The 18,010-nt window shown below is 42.1% G+C and overlaps 1 protein-coding gene across 14 annotated transcripts in view; it reads right to left on the reverse strand.

Annotated features, from left to right (window-relative positions):
- Nucleotides 1-18,010, reverse strand: part of BRSK2 (BR serine/threonine kinase 2) — a 315,531-nt gene that overhangs the window by 5,913 nt on the left and 291,608 nt on the right. For 8 of the 14 annotated variants that reach the window (XM_064657587.1, XM_064657590.1, XM_064657589.1 and 5 more), the window contains 3 exons: nucleotides 17,486-17,666; nucleotides 16,755-16,844; nucleotides 8,381-8,428 (listed from right to left, as the gene is read on the reverse strand). In XM_064657587.1, the coding sequence (XP_064513657.1) occupies nucleotides 8,381-8,428; nucleotides 16,755-16,844; nucleotides 17,486-17,666 (319 nt within the window). The remainder of the gene's footprint in view (nucleotides 1-8,380; nucleotides 8,429-16,754; nucleotides 16,845-17,485; nucleotides 17,667-18,010) is intronic. The other 6 variants (XM_064657594.1, XM_064657592.1, XM_064657601.1 and 3 more) reach the window with 1 other exon arrangement.

The raw sequence follows: 18,010 nt of genomic DNA on the forward strand, positions 1-18,010 counted from the left end.
GCAGGGCTCTGCAGGAATTGGGGAAGTCTTTTGTTTTCATGTAGACAGGAACAGTACAACTAGCAAGAATGGAGCAATAAAACACTTTAGAAATTATATATCTTGTATTTGCTGAGTCCTGATACAGGATTTTCAGTTGTCCTACTAAAATATGCAGCCCCTGTTTCATACACCCTTTCTCCTTCCCAGCTTTCAAGTGTCTGGAGATTTACTGCAGCAGAAGTATTTAACAGTCTGCTTTTCTCTGCCTCTATCACTACTGAATTCCTTACAATCAGCATTTTCAGTTAAAACTTTAATGGGAGGTAAGAAATCCTTAGGGATGTTTAAAGAGAGCTACTGAAAAATAAAATAGGCCATTTCACTAACCCTTTCTTTCCTTTGCCCTCTGTACTTGTAATTAAATAGTAGGTAATAATGCTCCCTCTGGCAGTCAAGAAAGAACTGATCCTACACCAAGCAATACAGACAATCACTGCATTGATGTCTATGTGACAGGTTATTAGCCTGCTCTTGGGCTAGTCAACACAAGGAGTCCTCACATTCTTCTCTGGAGATATATAAGTAGGGGACAGCTATCCTGTCCCTTTGGGGTTATACATCCAGTAAAACAAGACTTGAAAATGCAGGTGATGATGGATTAGAATAGCTTTTTCAGCAATCTTCCACTCCTAAGATTCAGTGCAAAATGTGTCATAGGCCCCTACACCAGTAAGTTCATCTAGGGCCTCAAAAAGGCTGCCTTTCTTATTTCAGAAAGTGAGATGACATCCCATTTCCTCTGGACAGGGATGGAGGTTTGGCTCACTGATTCTTTAGAACATCCCTGGTGTTTCATGCATCTGTAACTAAGGTCTTCTTGACCCTTGAGAACAAACGTTCATCAACACAGAGCAAAGAAGGCGTGAAGGATAGCAAGGGTGAGAAACCATGAGAAGGATCAGAGGCAGGAGGGGAGGTTCAGAGCATTAGGTTCATGTCTATTAGGAGGAGATGGATATGCGCATTTTTGAGTTAGACCACGGAGCTGTACGCTGCAAGATGGGGAAGGTGGATGGCTTTGAAAACAAGCACTGAAGCTTATGAAAAGGTCATGTATTGAAGGGAATATATTTAGAGAAATATATTTATGGAGAAGGCACTGGTTTGTGGCATCTGCGTGCAGCACTGTAACAGCCAAGTATCACGAAAGAAGTCAAAACTGTGAATGCAATTGAATACAATAAGCGCTAAAAGATAGAAACAGAGCTAGAGACAGACACAAAAATGTAAAAGGAAGCTGGGCAAGTGTTTTGTATCAACCTTCACAGTCCTCAGGATTTCATTTGCTATTCTTAGGAAGTCTGTCTGACATTGACCTAGCCCCAATGGTGTCATCGGCTTGAGAAGCCAAGTAGAAGCAGAGCACCCAGGTAAGAGAGGAAAGAGAAAATGAGGCGAATCATCAGGCACCAGAAGTGACACCAGAAAAGGATGCACCTTGCAAAGACCCTGCTCTGGCCTTATAAAGATCCTCAGTCCTCCACAGAACATAACAGGACATGGTGAACAAGCAGCTTCAGGACAAGCCTGGAGGCTTCAGTTACTGATTAGAGCCCCAGTTACTGATTAGAGCCTGCTGTTTTGTAACATTTTAAGACAGTCAGATAAGGGCTTGGTCCTGTTTTCATTGAAGCAAATAGCAACATTCCCACTGACTTAACGGAAGCAAACCCTGAGGCACTTCCCTCTCCTGTGAAACCATCACTCTCAAGTCTATGTATTTTTAATGCACTAATCCTTGTGGTGATGAACACAAAGTTGCACAAAACAAATATGCCACCTGTGGGATTATCCTCTGCCTTTCCTTTCTGTATAGCCTGAGAAATTTTGGGGTTTTGCATATTTAGTTTGGGCTTTGGGAGAAAGTAAATCAGAAAACATAGGTCTCCACTGGAAATGGAGATGCCTTTTGTAAACCTGACCCGTCCCTTGTTGCTTTCACATCCTTCCTGTCTTCTGCCTGCCTCTGCTCCTGAGATTTTCTTCCTATACTCATTCCTCACTCTTTATCCCTTGTCTTTTCATCCCTAGCTTGCTCTGTGTTTTGATAGCAGCTGTGGTGAATCACATAACAAAAATTTTACTCCTTTCCTTTCACATAAAGCATTAGAACATTCTCTTAATGGGTGATAATCCATTCCCTTTCAAACCCATTTTGCTGGCAGAGTACTAGCCCTCTTTGTTAAGACTAGACATTTTTTTCCTTTTTGCTTGGTTTCTGTTGACAGAGTCCCTCCTGCCTTCAAAAACAAATGACTTAAAATATAGAACCCACTCCAAAAGTATAAGCAGTGAAAGGGATGACAGAAAGATAAAGTGGCCCGTTCCTCTTTGTTTAGTTGTAGTATCGTGTAGGAGTCTTCCTGCAGACTAATGAGCTCCTAGCCTAGGCACTGTACAAATACAAAACAGAGAGATGCCTCAGAAAGCTCACAAACTACTGTCAGTCAGTCCATGGAACAACTCCAGTTCCTTAGCAGGATACCTGAATTGCAACTGGGAAAGGTGACTTACTTTCCAGAGTCCTTAGACTCTACCAGTAAAAATGCCAACTGAAAACAATGTTTTCAGGAACAGGCTGCTGGTAGGAACTACTCAGATTATCACACAGCATTGGCACAGGTGTCCATGCTACCAGCAGGTGGGAACTTTCAATTGCTACACACCTGGGAAGATCTGAACAACCAACTTGACATTTAAATGCTCTATAACCCGTCCTTGTTCTTACTCCGCTAAAACATCCCATCTCCTCTGCAGGAGGGTGGCCCAATATTTGTGACTAGCCAGAAGCATCCAGATGGCCATTCTTCCTCTATCTTGCGCATTTTTTCTCTTTCTCTCATAAATACAAAGAGAAACTGAGATCCCGTTCAGCCTCCCCTTTTACAGATAATATTACTCAGACAGGTAGCTCTTGGGTAATGAGTTAAGAGAATGGTTAACACAGGCAGGAAAGCCTCAAAGAGATGAGGCCTATTTCCTTGCTGCTACCTTCTGCAGAACTAAGGCCTGTGTAATGAATCAGAAACCAAACGTGTCTGTTACTGATGAATAGCTCTGGCCAATCCAGCACCACCACATAACATTCAAAAAAGGAGACATGATGATGGAGACGGAAGGAATCATACATTCATTTGGACAGCTGGTGGCACTGAAAGAGCAGACAAGGATAGTAGTGGGATGAAGAGATGCCAGATTCTGTTGTGGAATCATGCTGTTCTGGAAAATTGGATGGTAAAGGACTAAGCCCAAGAATTCTTTGTATCTGCCTGTCCTTTTATGAAGATCTGCCTGCACAAGTGTGTGCTGAGAGGGGAAGCTGATGACCCACACTCGTAAAGCCACAACAAATGATAGTATTGCTGCTACCCATTCTCTAAGAGACTTCTGCTGCTTCATTCCAATCCTTTTTGTCTATAAAAATGCCAAAAATGTATTGGCACTTCATAATATGATTTTGGTCTTTTCTGCCAGATAGATGTTCATGTATTATTTTATAGGTGTGTATGCTCGTGAAATGTTGCTTCCTCATTTCGACCAAATCAATCACTTCAAAATAGGATTTAATCTTCTCAGAACGCCATCTTAAACTTAGCTTAGTACAGCAGCTTAGTACACCATGTATTTCCATGCAGTATCTGAAACACTGGCTATTATAAATAAAGTACTGTGATCTCAATTAAGAGTGAGATATCTGTGTTTCCTGTATTAGATATTACTATAGAGAAAGAGGAAAAGATCTTGTATTGGACAGTAAAAATCTCACCATAGCTGTTGAAACAGGATCTGACATGAAACAAATAGTTCACTAAGTCTGGATTCATTTCTGGTGCCAAGTTGCCTTTTTTGTGGCTACCTTCTTCTACAGTGCAAAAACATGAGGCATGAATTGGAAAAGAAATGTCTCCCAAACACACCACTAGACTGAAGACATTACAACTACAGTATGTGGGGAGGCAGTCATTCATCTGGACAGCAAAGGATACCAGCAGAATGAGCAGGGGTAACTGAGAAACCTGGCTTGAACTCTTTAGAACATCTGACTTATTGCAATCCACCCATTATGAATGAATATGTGATCTTTCAGGTGGGTCTTCTTTTTGTCTCTTCACAGTGTGACAGTGGTGAGAAGAGCCTTTCAGCAGGGAGGGCAGCCTATGTTTTTTTCTGTAGATTTCAGCACTGGTATTTCTGCCATCAGTTACAGCTTTTTGAATGCAAATAACCAACCTCATCTTCCATCAAACAGCTTCTTTGTGGGAAGCAGGATTACTCTAATTAATCCCAATATGGGTCAGGATCATTTTCAAGAGCACCAAGTCCAGATATTTGCTGCTGCTGCTTACACCAGCAGTCTCTAAATCAGCACTCACAAAGCTACAGGCTGCAATTGCAACCCAAATGTGACGCAACCAGTTTAAAACTGCAAAATATTTCCTAACTTCTCAAGTAGCTTGGGATGGCATCGACATGGGCTCACATCTGTATGAATCAAACTGTGATTGCAAGGAGCTATGAAGAGAAGCCTTTACTGCAGTGCAGTTGCCCTGTATGCACTGAGGATGACTGGCCACAGGCAACAAGATCAGATGGCTCTGAATAGGAATTCCTGAACGTCAAGTCCTAAACACTGGAAGCAAGAGATCTGACTGAGATACACTGGTGAGATACGAAAGGTAAGTGGACTTGCTGTGCTTCTGCTTCGATCAGATCATTTTGGTGATAGCCACTGGTACACACAAGGATCCAAAAAGCTTTTTGTTTAACTCTGGTGCAAGGAACTGTAAGCAGCAATACAAGATAAATATTTAAAAATAAACGCAAGGTCTTCTTCCCAGCCTGCACAGGGTTATGGTCTAAGATTTTGCAGGAACATTTTGCAGTGCCCAACATAACAGCATGATTTGACTGGAGCTGTAGCAAGCCAGCGTTCTCATGGAGCTGCACCAGTTATACATACTGACCTTCTCCTCCTCCTATCATCACCCACTTTCCATGGACGTGCCACTGATGTAACTCAAGACTTTCCTGAGAGTCATGAGAGATGGAAAACAACAAGCAAAGATTGCCTTACTTGGAAATAAAATTCATCCTCGGATAGCTGCAGTGGAGACTGGAAAGTTTACAGGCTCCCTGGGGTATCTCAGAAGGTACAGTGGAGGATAAGGAAATTTTTTCAGAGCTTTCTGTCAGCATCCAGCACCTTGGCAAAACATACTTACTAAGGACTCCAAAAAACTAAAAATGGCTAGGAAGGGGAGCCCAAAGACTATACACCAGCTTTGCTATTAATTCAACCACTCAAAGAAATTCTAAGCTCACTAGGTAAACAACTAAAGTCATTAAAGTTTGTGAAGACAGACTTTTTTCTGAACAAGGACTACTGAAATTGGCACTGTGGGCTTCTGTGTGGCGTATATCACTGGCTCCAGATCCAACTTGTTCAATCTACAATGAATGATACTTGCTTTCTAATTCCCAGCTTTGTGGTTGAAGCTGGAGGGCTTTCCAGTTTATGTATTATCTTGATTTTTATTTTTAATGTAAAGGCTCTTCAGAACCTATTAGAACCTTAATTATACAAGCTATTCTTCAGTAAGATAGACATTAATACCAGATTAGATGGTAGTAAACAGTTCTCTAAATCCTGCTTCAAAAGAAACAGAATCCAGTTTTTTTAAAGCTGTGCTGATTTTATAAGGCTTAATGGCAGCACACAAAGTGATAAACCTTACTTGTCACTAAACTGATTTGGCTCTGAATACACACAAGGAATAGATCAGCTAAGGTATCACTCCTGTAGGCATTTAGGTTACAGCTGCACTTTCTATGTAAAGATTTTAATTTTTAGAAGGTAAATTTAATCTTACAAATGAACTTCACAGATAAGAGTTTAGTCTTTCTGACAATAGCAATGCCCGTTCCCCTGCTAAGATGGGTGGAAACATAAAATATTCCACCCCAACGTGCATTTCAACTTTATTATGAGCCAAGTTATTTCTTCTATTGTGAAACAGAAGAACTGTTGGCAGCAGTTTTCTAGTTTGCACAGGTAGAGTTGGTACAGCAACTGTTACATCGTTTGGATATTGGCAGCTCCTATGACACACCTTGGCTGTTCAAACATTAACTTGTTTTTCAATGCCAATGGCTGTATGCAAATCACTTCTCAGATTGATGATCACTGCTAGCAGAAGATGAGATAACATTTAAAGGACTAGACAAATTTGTCTTGCTGTTAATTATAACATTCAGTGGTTTATAGTGGGTGAAAAGATATTCCTCATTCCCACCAGAGCTTTCAGATGGCTGAGCATCTGATTGGCTCTTCCTGCTCCAGTGTTAACTCTTTTTGCTAAAATGACATTCTGTGCTCACACTCAGAATACAGAACAACGTGGAGGTCAAAAACCCCACAGAATATAGTTTTACAGTTCTTCATGCACTATTTGCTATTACTGGATGAACATTGTGTCAACTTCAAGGGGGGTTTCTGATTCTCGGAATCACAGAGGACAACTTGCCAAAAATAGGCTAAGTGCTTGCATCATTCCCTTTCACTCCCCTGTCTAAATCATGGGTTCCTGCACACGGAACAGCTCTTCACTCATATGAGAGGGTGGAGTTCAGCATGATGCAGTCACCACTGCTTATGCTGTTTGTGACTACACCAAGAGGTGTGTGATTTAAAGGAAGCAGCTCCGTTAAACCCCTATAAGCCATTCTTTCTCTTCTCTCCCTTTCTCTGTGTTGTCTATGCTGTAGCTGCCACAAAACAGTCTCCCTGATGGCCTTCACCTTGTCCTCTTTGTCCCTTGTTGGATTGCTGCTGACATTATGACAGCTGGAGGGCCTGCATGAACTGTGAGCGAGCGGTGATGTTCTCTGCCTAAAGGATGCAGAGTACTGGCTGGTTATCTCTGTAGCCCAATTAACTTGCAAGCAATCAGCAGAACTGGAATTTTAGTATTTTTGTATGATGTGAATGCCAGATCCAGGCAAGAAACAAAGCATTGAGGAAGAAGAGGTATTTGCTGTCTGATGCCTTCAAGAAGCTGAAGGTTTGCCTACAACTGAAATGAGTCACAAGGAGATCAGAAAAGTCAAATAAGAAATCAAACAAGCTCCTTTCAGAGCAAAGGAAAAGCTCCCAGCAAAGCTGCAACTTAAGGGAAAGAGACCATCTGAAATACAGGAAACAGGCCAAATTCTGCCTCAGTTACACATGCATAAACCTAATACTACCTCCACCATGACAACTCCCCTTTATGGTTACAGACTCCACAACAACTCCAGAACAACTTTCTTCAGTTTACAAAGAGGTGGCGTGGCAGTTGCAGGTGGAGAGCAGTAGTAGCTGATCACTTCCTCATCATTTTGTCTTCCCTTTCACAGAGATATCTGAATTCAACCTTGGTACCAGAATGGAAATCTAAAGAGAACAGAGTTCTCTCATACAGAATCTACACAAGATATAAGACAAAAACTTCTCTCATAGCATGTGGGTATTCCCACTATTGTATTTGGAGGAGTGAGTAGGGGGACAGGTAATGAAAGAAAGAACCCAGTACATGTGCATTCACAGGGGAAGGAAGCCTAGGGGCAAGTTAACCAAAATTCGCATGACCCCAAGTAAGCTGAGCTGCAAGTTTTGCAGGAAACTTTTTTCTTAAACCTAGCAAAATTCCAGATCTTCAGTAGGTTCACTACTCTTCCAGTGAGAGACATAACATTCTTCCCCGAGATCAGAGTGGAATTATGACAATTTACACTAGCTGAGTGTCTGTCAGATAATATGCAGTGTGTCTTGTGGAGGATTTAAAAGGGTCATACCCCAAGGATATCTGGGGAAGAAGGGGTTGGATGCAAAATAGAATTAAATAATGTCGCATTCCTGTCTCAATAAATAGCAGGAAACCAAGGGAGACAGCAGCTAGCAGGGCAGCATTCAGCTTCAGAGCAGAAAAGGGACTCAAGAATCATGAATCAACGGCAGCAAGTAAAGAAAAGAGTAAAAAAAATCAGGAAAGAAAAGAAAATCACTGGCCTGGGTTACAGTGAGGGAGGGAATCTCATGTTTGTGCTATGAAGGGGAAAGCTGTGGTGGAGCCTGTGCATCTGTGCATGGATGGGGAGGAACAGAAAAAGGGGTATATGCTTGAGTCCTCCAGGTGAGTGAAAGACATAGTGGGCTGTTACAGTGTGGGCAGTCTTGAAAAGAGCGAGGGAGAGCAGGGATAGGGAAGGGGAAGAGGTGGAAGGGACAGGACGGCGCATTATTATGTTGCTCAGCAGGGGCTGGGGAAGGTGAAAAGGCACAAGGGAAGGAAGTTCTTACCACATTTGGAAAGTCTGCCAGTCATCAACTCCATACAGTTAGTGGTGTCTGGATCATAGAACGGAAAGAGGAGGGGGGGAGGAAAAACATAAAAAAAGGTTTCCACACCTCTGTGCATAAAGTAGTAACTTAGCACATTATTACCTGAAGCAGGAAACATATACACATCTTGGTCTTTACACAACCCAGGCCAAATTCTGCCACCCACTATATGCCAGTGTAAATCTGGCCCTGTGACTGAGAGTGGATGCTGCTTCAATCCCGCTGCCTCCACTCACCCCTTTATCATAGCTACAGGTATCTATGACGTGGGAAATATTCTGCCACCATATTAGCAAACTAAAAGCCTTGAATACAGTGTTTCACCTGGCTAGCTTCGAAAGTTAGCCTGCAACAGTCACAAAATGTTCTATCGGCTGATATATCTACATAAAAAACCTGGAGAGAGGGAAGAAATACGGCACTGTGCTATTGCACATGGAATGAGGTTACTTGTACAGCTCAAAAACATCTTTTAGACCCCAAAGGATAATGTCGAAGTTCCAACCTAACTCTGTCTCTCTTATTCAAGTGTAGTCTCTTACTCCTCTTGCTTTCTAGGTCACTATTTAAAGGCAGTAGAAGTACTTCTGGAAAGGGTGGCAGAATCTGGTCCGAAGACACTACTGTCCACTTCGTGTATAGCTCCCATTACCACAGCCTCTGGGGGCTTCCTACTGGGGTGTGATAAGCAAAAGGAGCTCTACATGTCAGCTTTAAAACAGAAAGGACCAGCCCAGCTGGACACTTCCATGTGGAAGCTGCTGGCAAGCCAGATCTGCTGCTGTCAGCCAGGATTCCCTTGCACTTGGGATCTAAATCATTGCGTTCATGGGCAATTCACTGCTGAGCAAGAGGCTACCAGTTAAAGCACTAAGCTCAGTCTCAGATCTCCTCTTGCCTGGGATCCTGATGAACACTTGGGTATTTAAGAAATATCCTTCTCAGAAACATGCACACATATGCTGAAAATCCATAACTGCCAGGAGGCTTTAACTACCCCCTGTTTGCTATAAAGTCTGCAGGACAGAGGGAAAGATAATTTCTCAGCATTCCTCCCCTTAAATATTGAGAAAAGTAATTTCATAAGAGCGGGAAGGGGTGCTGGATATGCTTGGGTAAGCTGAACCCACGCTAGAAGAGCATCTTTTCTGATGCAGCCAGGCCTGTGCTGTGTGGATCATTTACAAAATCATGGAGCAGAGAGGGCAAGTGCTTGGTCCAGTCACACTGGTCAAAGCATCTAAGCAGCAGTTATATGCTCTCCATCCCCAAGGCTGAAGGTGGGCTGGCAGAGGTCAGTGGGAGATGATACCCATGGAAGTTCTCTCAGAAAGGCACAAGATTGAGAGAAAGAGAGAAAAGGGTGGAGGTGAAGGAGAAGAGAGCATTCAAGAACTGGAACAACGTATCAGAGGTGTCAGAGAGGCCAGGAGTTTACCTGCCTTTGAAATTCTTTGGCTAGTCTGGCAGAGTGAAGACAGACTAATCTCCCAAAATACATTTCTCCCTGAAGATGCCTAGCAGATCTGAGAAGTGCCTATAGTGGCTGATTGGGTCAGTGACCAGAAGTCACATTCACAGGTTTGGATCATTTTTTTTCTTTAATAACTTGGAGAAGTTTGTTGTCTCATGCCTCTCAGTGGTTCCTGTCCAGCTCCCTCATAGTCAACTACACTTTGCTGTAATGCAGTGTGATGCAGATCTATAGTGGTAGAGCTCAGAGCATTCACCCAATCATTAGCAGAACTTAGCTCTGAAAGAACATGTAAGAGCAAAGAAAGTCTCAAATATGGCCAAAAGACTGTTTCTGACTCCACCCTCCAACACCTGGAATTTTCCCCTCAAGTGTATCCACACTAACTGTCCACTCAGTAACTAGCAGTCTGGAAACAAAAAAGGTCACATTTGGATAATATCAGAGTAGGTAAACATTGCAGCTAGTTACTAAGAGTCTCCTGAAACTGGTATTTCTGTTTCATTCCTAATTTTAACAAATTAAAAAAATAATCATGCCTCCTTAAGTTAATACTGTCTTTTTTTTTCTAAGTCATTTGCAGTCAGCATAGGTCTCTTTAGTATTTAAAGCTAATTGTGTAACAGATCTACAAACATTCATTGTGTGATCAGAATACAAACTGACAGATCTACACAGGAGAAAAGGATTGTAACAGAGGCTTTTTGGCAGCATAACATCTTGGGCTCTGTACTCCATTTTATTCCTAAAAACATAAATTTGCATGGTATGGTATTACTTTCGATGGATAGGGAATTTTTTTTAAAATATGAGATCATGGAAAAATCAAAGGAACACTAATGAAACTCCTAACTTGTCTTTCTTAAAACTTTAATGCACATATTCATACAGAATGCATAATTCACATTCTCTGTATTGCCATGGCTAGTCCCAGGAACTGCATAGGAATTAATTTTTATTTGTAATGTCTTTCCAAGACCTGATCAGACTGTTTTTCCCCAATTCCTAAGGCACAGTCAGCATGGGCACACCAGGACCAGTAGCTCATATTGCATTACTTAAAAGACTAACAGTGTTAATGTGCCTTCAGCTTCTCTTTTATAATAATTACTTTAATACTTCTTTCATTTCCATCATATTGTAACATCTGCTTTAGTAAATACTCTACATGATAAAGTATTCCATCATTTTCAAGTAGAAATTTCATTCTAATTAGAAAGTCTTAGATTCTTGGCAGTCAGCTTCTGCTCATAGATACTAATCCACAACCCAGTGACTGTGGGATCCAGGTGTCATGTGAAAGGAATAAAGCCAGGGTCCAAAGGCTTTTAACTGTCTGAGAAACGTTGATGGGTCATGTAACTGCATTTTTCATGTGTCCTCTTTAATTTTTTAATTAAAGCATAGTAGCAGTGTCAGATCTCAATCCTTCTGATGATAAGGGAATTCCTTATTTCATAGAAACTGCTGGCAGCCCTTCACACTTTGGATTTGACCAAGACTCTTTTATATATGACATCCAGTTCAACTCATTAACAGATGGCAAATATTTTGGTTAAAATAAGGCCTTCCTTCAAAAGGCCAAACAAGTTCTGAATCCATTAAAAATTGCCAGTGTTCTGCTGAATTTTCTTTCACAATTTTCTTTATTCTTTAATTTCTGCATTTCTATCCCACATAAATTTCACAATGAAGTCGTCTAGTTTGTGATGCTTCTGATATCTCTGATTCTGAGACTTGTCCCAGCCCAGGAAATCTCACCCAAACAGCTGCTCCTCTGAGATCTCCAAATCCAGGGCTAGATCCCAGAAAGCACTAAGCAGCTCCTGCCAGATGCTCACAGTCCCCAATAAACAGGGAGGGAGATGATGTCAAGGGAGCCACCAGTTCCTCTGGTCCAAGGCAGTTATCATTCAGATTGAAATTCCCCAGTGTTAGTGTGCTTATTTGAAATTCTCTGTTCTCTTATCAAAACCCTGGAGAGTCTAGACTTTTTTCTACATGCTTGATTTCAGAACTACCAGTAAGTATTTCAGATAAGTTTAATGAAGGCTGTTCAGTAATAATACTAAGGCTGTTCAGCAAAAAAACAGGGCTCTGCCAATCCAACTAGGCATTAGAGGGCATCTTTTGTAGGTGGGAACCATGATAGCAAGATGAAGTAATTACTCCAGGCACTACAGGAGTGGTAAGACATAAAGAGTCACATAAGATTGCAGGAAACAAGAGAAACTTGGGACCTGGATGAACCCCAGAAAAATTGACCTGTGATCCAGTTTCAAAATGGCACTTGCAGAGTCCTTGTTGAGTCTGTAGCTGGAAATTCACCTTGCAAAGCACTTCATTTGCTCCTTATTCCCTTTTAAGTCTTGATGATAAAATCCTTTGCACATTTGGAAACTGAGTTTCTCACTAATTTTTTTGTAGCAATTTAGCCTACAGCTCTTGTGAGCCATAAAATACCCAGAAATCACAAATCAGTGTTCTATCGAGAATTTGCACTGCTCTATTTTGAAGCTAGATATGGTCTCTAAACACTTGTTTATGCTGATGAAAGGCACTTCCAGCAGTAATACTGAGATGCTCTGAGCTTTGAGATGTCAATGGTTAAAATCCGATATGAAGCCAATAAGGAAAGACAAAACCTTTCCCAAAGAAGTTATGAAGGTTATTTCAGCATAGCTGATTGCCCAGAACATGGGAAAATGGGAAAAAAATAAGAATATGCAGCACCCCACACTTAAAATCAAAGCTCAAAGAAACAAGGAAGTATTAGGGAACTAAAAATTGATACACTGTGAATGATCACAGATGGCTTTTGCATGTCCCTATTCACCAGCTGTTACTATTACTCTTTTGTGCAAAGGCATCAGAGAAAAACAGATTATGATTTAATGGAAAGAGTGTTGGGCTGAAACAAAGGCACAAATCTGAAATGGAGAGAGATCTTTTTATCCCAGCAAAGGGCAGTTTGCCCAGGGATTACCTAAGTAGTTATACCTGAGTATAACTACTGGTGGGAGCTATACATGGATGAGAGATGAGGTTGGCTGCTCTCACAGACAGTGAGATTCACTCTTGATGCAAAAGGGACTGTCCTTTCATGGTCTTGCTGGGCTTAGTGGCTTTTGATACCAGTAACAAGCATACAAGGGCAGCTGTTCTGGTTTAGACCAAGGGCCAAAACCATCCAGTGCTCCGTCTACATCAGCAGCCACAAAGACACGCAACAGTTTAACAGCAGGCCAAGCAGATACTTCTAACACTGCCTTGCTCACCACTATCAGGTCAGAGATTTCCTGAGCCTGCTGCTGTTTGTCTGTTGAACAATTCCATAAAGATTTTTCTGCCAGGGAGTTGTCTAGCCTCCCTGGGAGTAAGAAGTACTCAGGGGAAGATGAGCATCTGCAAGCTCCTCACATGCAGAACCTGCTTCAGCGAAGAGTTCCACAGGTCTTAGATTATGTGAAGAGACACTTTCCAATATTTTTTTTGGTACTTGACTTCCACTACTTTCATATGATGGTCTCTAGTTCTTTCATTGGAAGAGAAAATGAACAATTGATCCCTATTTACTTGTAATTCATGCCAGTCATGAGTTGTAGACCTGGTACTGTCTCAGCAATCATAGCACAGAGGTCCTGAAACCTTAGATTAAAAAGCTGATATGTTGCACTAAATTTGACCAACTAAGCAGTGGCTTTTAGAAGTACTACCTTAACTTTTGGAATGGATTTCATTTATTTACACATTTATTCAGGTAAGGGAGGGAATCTATTTTCCTGCTTCAGAGTATGCCAGAAGAAATATGCACAGCCAGTCTTAGAAAGGAAAAATGGAAGTGAACGAAAGGATATATGGAGGAAGGGAGATTATCAGGTGCTCAAGTATGACACAGAAACACATCTGCCTAGATCAGGTACATAACAGGCTCACACACACACACAGATACACACACACACACACACACACAGATGCATGGGCAACATGACATCTACAAACACTGTTGTGAGCTGGAGGAAATGAAAAAGAGGGAAGTGCATTCTGAAACCCAGGCAAGCCGGCTCAGTGGGCTGGCATACTGCATAGCAGATCAAAGAGGGGCAGGAGAGAGAATGACTGTCAGTGACATATGCTTATTAGGCCTTGCTGTTCTGCTTTATACTGAGTTCATTGAATCTTCCCCTTTTGCAGGTCTCACTTTATATGCATGCACCTTTCACAGCTGGTTTTCATCATCCCACCTGTAATGGCATCTGAACTAAAACTCAGGAGAAACAACTACAGAGGAGAAGTCTGTGTACGATGAGCTGGGAAAATATCCAGTGCTGGACAGTATTGCTGGTTAGAGACAGCAATACACTCAGAGCCACAGAGGAGGCAAGCCCAAGTGAACTGTGAGCTCATTCTGTTGCAGCGCTGGACTGCCTACAGAGTATCCTCAAACCATGAACCTCAACAGGAGCCCAACCACCACAATTTCTGTGAGCTGTTCAGAGCTGGGCATGTGGGAGGGTAAGAGAAACAGAGAAGACTTTGCCTTGTTTCTAGTGAGAAAAGTTGATTATTCCATGGCAATTTCTAGGAAGCTCTTGCACACATCTTTCCAACAACAGACAGCCAGCTAAGCAAGGTGCTGAATGCAAACTCTGCTGTCCTTTATCCCTTTTTTCTTCCCCTTACTCTCACTGACTGGGGATGTGAACCATAGGGCCTCTTTACTTTCATGCACGGGTTGTCTCTTTTTGGTAACATTCCTTTTATTTCCCCTCCCTTCCTTTTCTCTTTTCCTTGTACTCTGCTCCAATCTAAGATTTTCATGTTGGTTTCTCTCATTTTCAAGAGACTTGCATACTCCTGACCAGGTCAGGTGATGCGGTACAGAACAGTTTGGCACCCTGTCTCATGAGCTGTCTTGCCTGGTTAACTTCCCACCCAAGGAAATTCTCATTTTTAAATTTCAAGAGACCATTAATTTTGGTTTTGGTCCATGTGGAGTCACCTATTTCACTCTGGCTTTAGAGATCAGGCTGGGTTTTCCCTGCTAGAACAACATATTCTCAGGTTGTTTTCAGCAGTAGAAATCATGTGATTTTTCCATTCCAGAACCAGAGCAAAACTATAAGTCAGATACATTTCTCACAGCACAGTTTGCCCATAAGATCTCCCTGAACTTTAGTCAGTTGAATGGTTTTTATTCCTGCTATAATATGACTTTCTTAGGGAGATATCCTGCCTCACGTGCAAGTGTGCAACAGGGTTCAATTCTTTCTAGAGAGCTGCAGTAGCTAGGACATATTAAGGTGAAGAAGTTAAGAGAGATCCTCAAGTTATTTACTTTTTAAACAATTTTTTCCTCATAGGAAATTAAAGTACACTTCCTTCTCTAAGAAATAAGGAATGCTTGAATATTGTTCACATATCAGGAGTAATATGAAATACACTTACAGGATGCTTTTCTATCTAATTCCCCTCACCCCCACTTAACCCCAGCATTTCCCAAGAGGAAGAGCTGGCAGAAAATTCTGGCTGCTTCCTTGAGTTTGATTTAATTTCTAAAGTCCAGACAGCAAAAACCTCAATCAACCATAGTTGTAGTGTTCTCATCTTCCCTGTTTCCAAACAGAATAACCCATGTGCTGGGCACCACTGCAATCCAGCATGCAGAAGGTCAGGCAGTGCTGGAGGCCAAAAGTAAAGTGGACACTGAACTGAGCATACTTCTCTGTCAGGTACTAAGCACACACACTTCTAGATGGAGTTATTTTATCTTCAGCTGCCAAAGCCACACTGTTAGACCAGAAGGATGTAACCCATATGTGCAATGAGCCAAGGACATCTGGGATTTAATTGCAGGATGCAATGCCAACCTAACTCCCACACTTTTGTCTTGGCTTGTTCACACAAAGGTCAAGCACAGAATTTGGCTCTAAAGTATAATATTTATTTACTTCCTTTTCATCTCCCACTCCTCCTGACTCTTTCTCTCCTTCCTCCAGCTTCTGTTCTCTACCTTGCTCCTATTTATTCCCTGTATCTGCACATTCTTTCTGCTTCTCCCTACTTTTCCTTCCTTGAAGCATTCCCAATAGCTCATCTGCTTTAAGTTTTCAATTTTCACCTTCTTCTTTGTTCTGTCCTTTCAAAGGAGAGAAGAATTAACACTGATATTTTTTGTGTGTGCAAGCACTACTGTTCAGAGTGAACACTTGCTACATGATGGTGGGATGAAGCCAGTTTCTGTATTATCAATTCAGGCTGCCTGCACATTCAGATTGATGTCACCACCATGACGAATTGAAATTTACTTTTCAAATAGGTAAAATATAGCTTTTGCAGAACCTTAGTGTATAATTTGTGCTACCACAGTATTGAGCCAAGAATTTGATCACACTACTGGAAACTATTAACCACCTTCTGACCATCTGTTAATGGCTAAGTTAAAAGTAGCTCTCAACTTTGTTCTGAGACCCTCTGAAGCTGGAGGTTTCTAAAGCATGCCTGAAGGGTTTGAAACTCAGGTATCTTCTAGAGCATGTCCCTATTCTGGGATATTTTGGAGCTGGAGAAAATCTGGAAGGTCTACTGATGATGCAGCTTTTGATGGAGAAGTGGGCAAATGGCTCTTTGGGCGGGCGGAGGGCAGAAGCTGTTCAACTGGGGAATGCACTGGGAGCACTGGAGTGGGAATGAGAAAGGGAGGAGTAGGGTGGGTGCAGGGAGTTACTGCTCTGTCCGAATGGAGCTCGTTTATTGCTGTGATCAGAGGGATGGCCTCCCTCAGCCTCTTGGTACCGAGAGGCATTTCACCTTCCTGTCCCTGCTGAAGCAAGGTGCTCGACAGTAGAAACTACTTACCTGATAACTGCTGCACTGAAGGCTGGTCATGTGTGCTTAACAACTGTGCCTGAATGGTTTCTACTACCCTCTTAAAGCGACGGCTTGGACCTGTGAGGAGAGAAGAGGCACAAATGGCTGTGAGAGGAATGGGAGTCCATATACAACCCAGGCTGGAGGGGAAGCATCACAAGTATCTTCCCTTCAGTCTTGTCCCCAGGAGTGTACTGACAGTGTCTCTGTCCTTCAGCCAAAGGGACTGTGGTGTGCTGAATTCAACAGGAGGAAGAATGGCTTCTGGGCTCCTTTTGTGAAGGCATAAAAGGGGGGGGGGGTTGTTTGTTTTAAACCCTGGGGGGGACATGTGGCCACCCAGAAGAAAAAGGTGAGTGAATGTTTCTGTCAGAAGGAAGAAACTAGTGGCCTCACAATGCCCTGCTGAGACTCTGAGACTTTTGAGTGAAACACGGAGACAGTACCATGAGATATTCCAGATCTGATGCACAGAGCAGCCATTTTAGCACTAATCGTGGAAGTGGTAACTTCACCTTTTGGGAATCTCTTTCCCTGCCTGCCACTTCCATCGCTACCAACACTATTTTTGTTCCAAATGTCTTCCTTTCCCCTGTCTGAATTTTCCCCCTGAGGCTAAGACAGTTATATTCTTTCCTCTGACAGAGCAATTTGCAGGCCTCTATTATCAGCAAGGTAGAAGCCAGCTTGCACCCATTTTAGAGCTTTGCCATGGTTACCTGATAAGAGTGTGAAAGTGACAGAATAGATCCCGTTCTCCTTTTGCGCCTCTCCCCCTTCTGTGTACGTTATGTCCACCTGGAACTTCACTGGCTTCTGGAAGACAGCAGGACCTCCCGTGGACTTATATTCTGCACGGAAACTTGTCTGTGAGATGACACTGTGACTGAGACTTGGGATCTGAAAACAGGTTGGTAGAAGAAGGTAGTAGAACTAGTGCATAAAGTGAAAAATTTGCAAAATTCTATTTATAACAACACACATTTCCAGAGTGGATAACATTTGCTAGATCTGCTTCTGGTCTTGAATTCATAAAGTACAGTGTTCTTGTGAAATCAGTAAGACTGTAGATTGCTTGGCACCACAGAAGAATGCACTGCTGCTTACAGGACTGATCCAAATTTAAAGGTTGAATATTGGCGGAATACCCATCATGCTTATAAATGTACACATGTTGCTCAACTTCATACACTCAGTCTTCCTTTTCCTACTCATCTACCAGTTTTGAGAAATGCCTTTTTCCT

The sequence above is a fragment of the Pseudopipra pipra genome, chromosome 6 (genome assembly GCF_036250125.1).
Source record: "Pseudopipra pipra isolate bDixPip1 chromosome 6, bDixPip1.hap1, whole genome shotgun sequence".
NCBI classification, from domain to species: domain Eukaryota; kingdom Metazoa; phylum Chordata; class Aves; order Passeriformes; family Pipridae; genus Pseudopipra; species Pseudopipra pipra.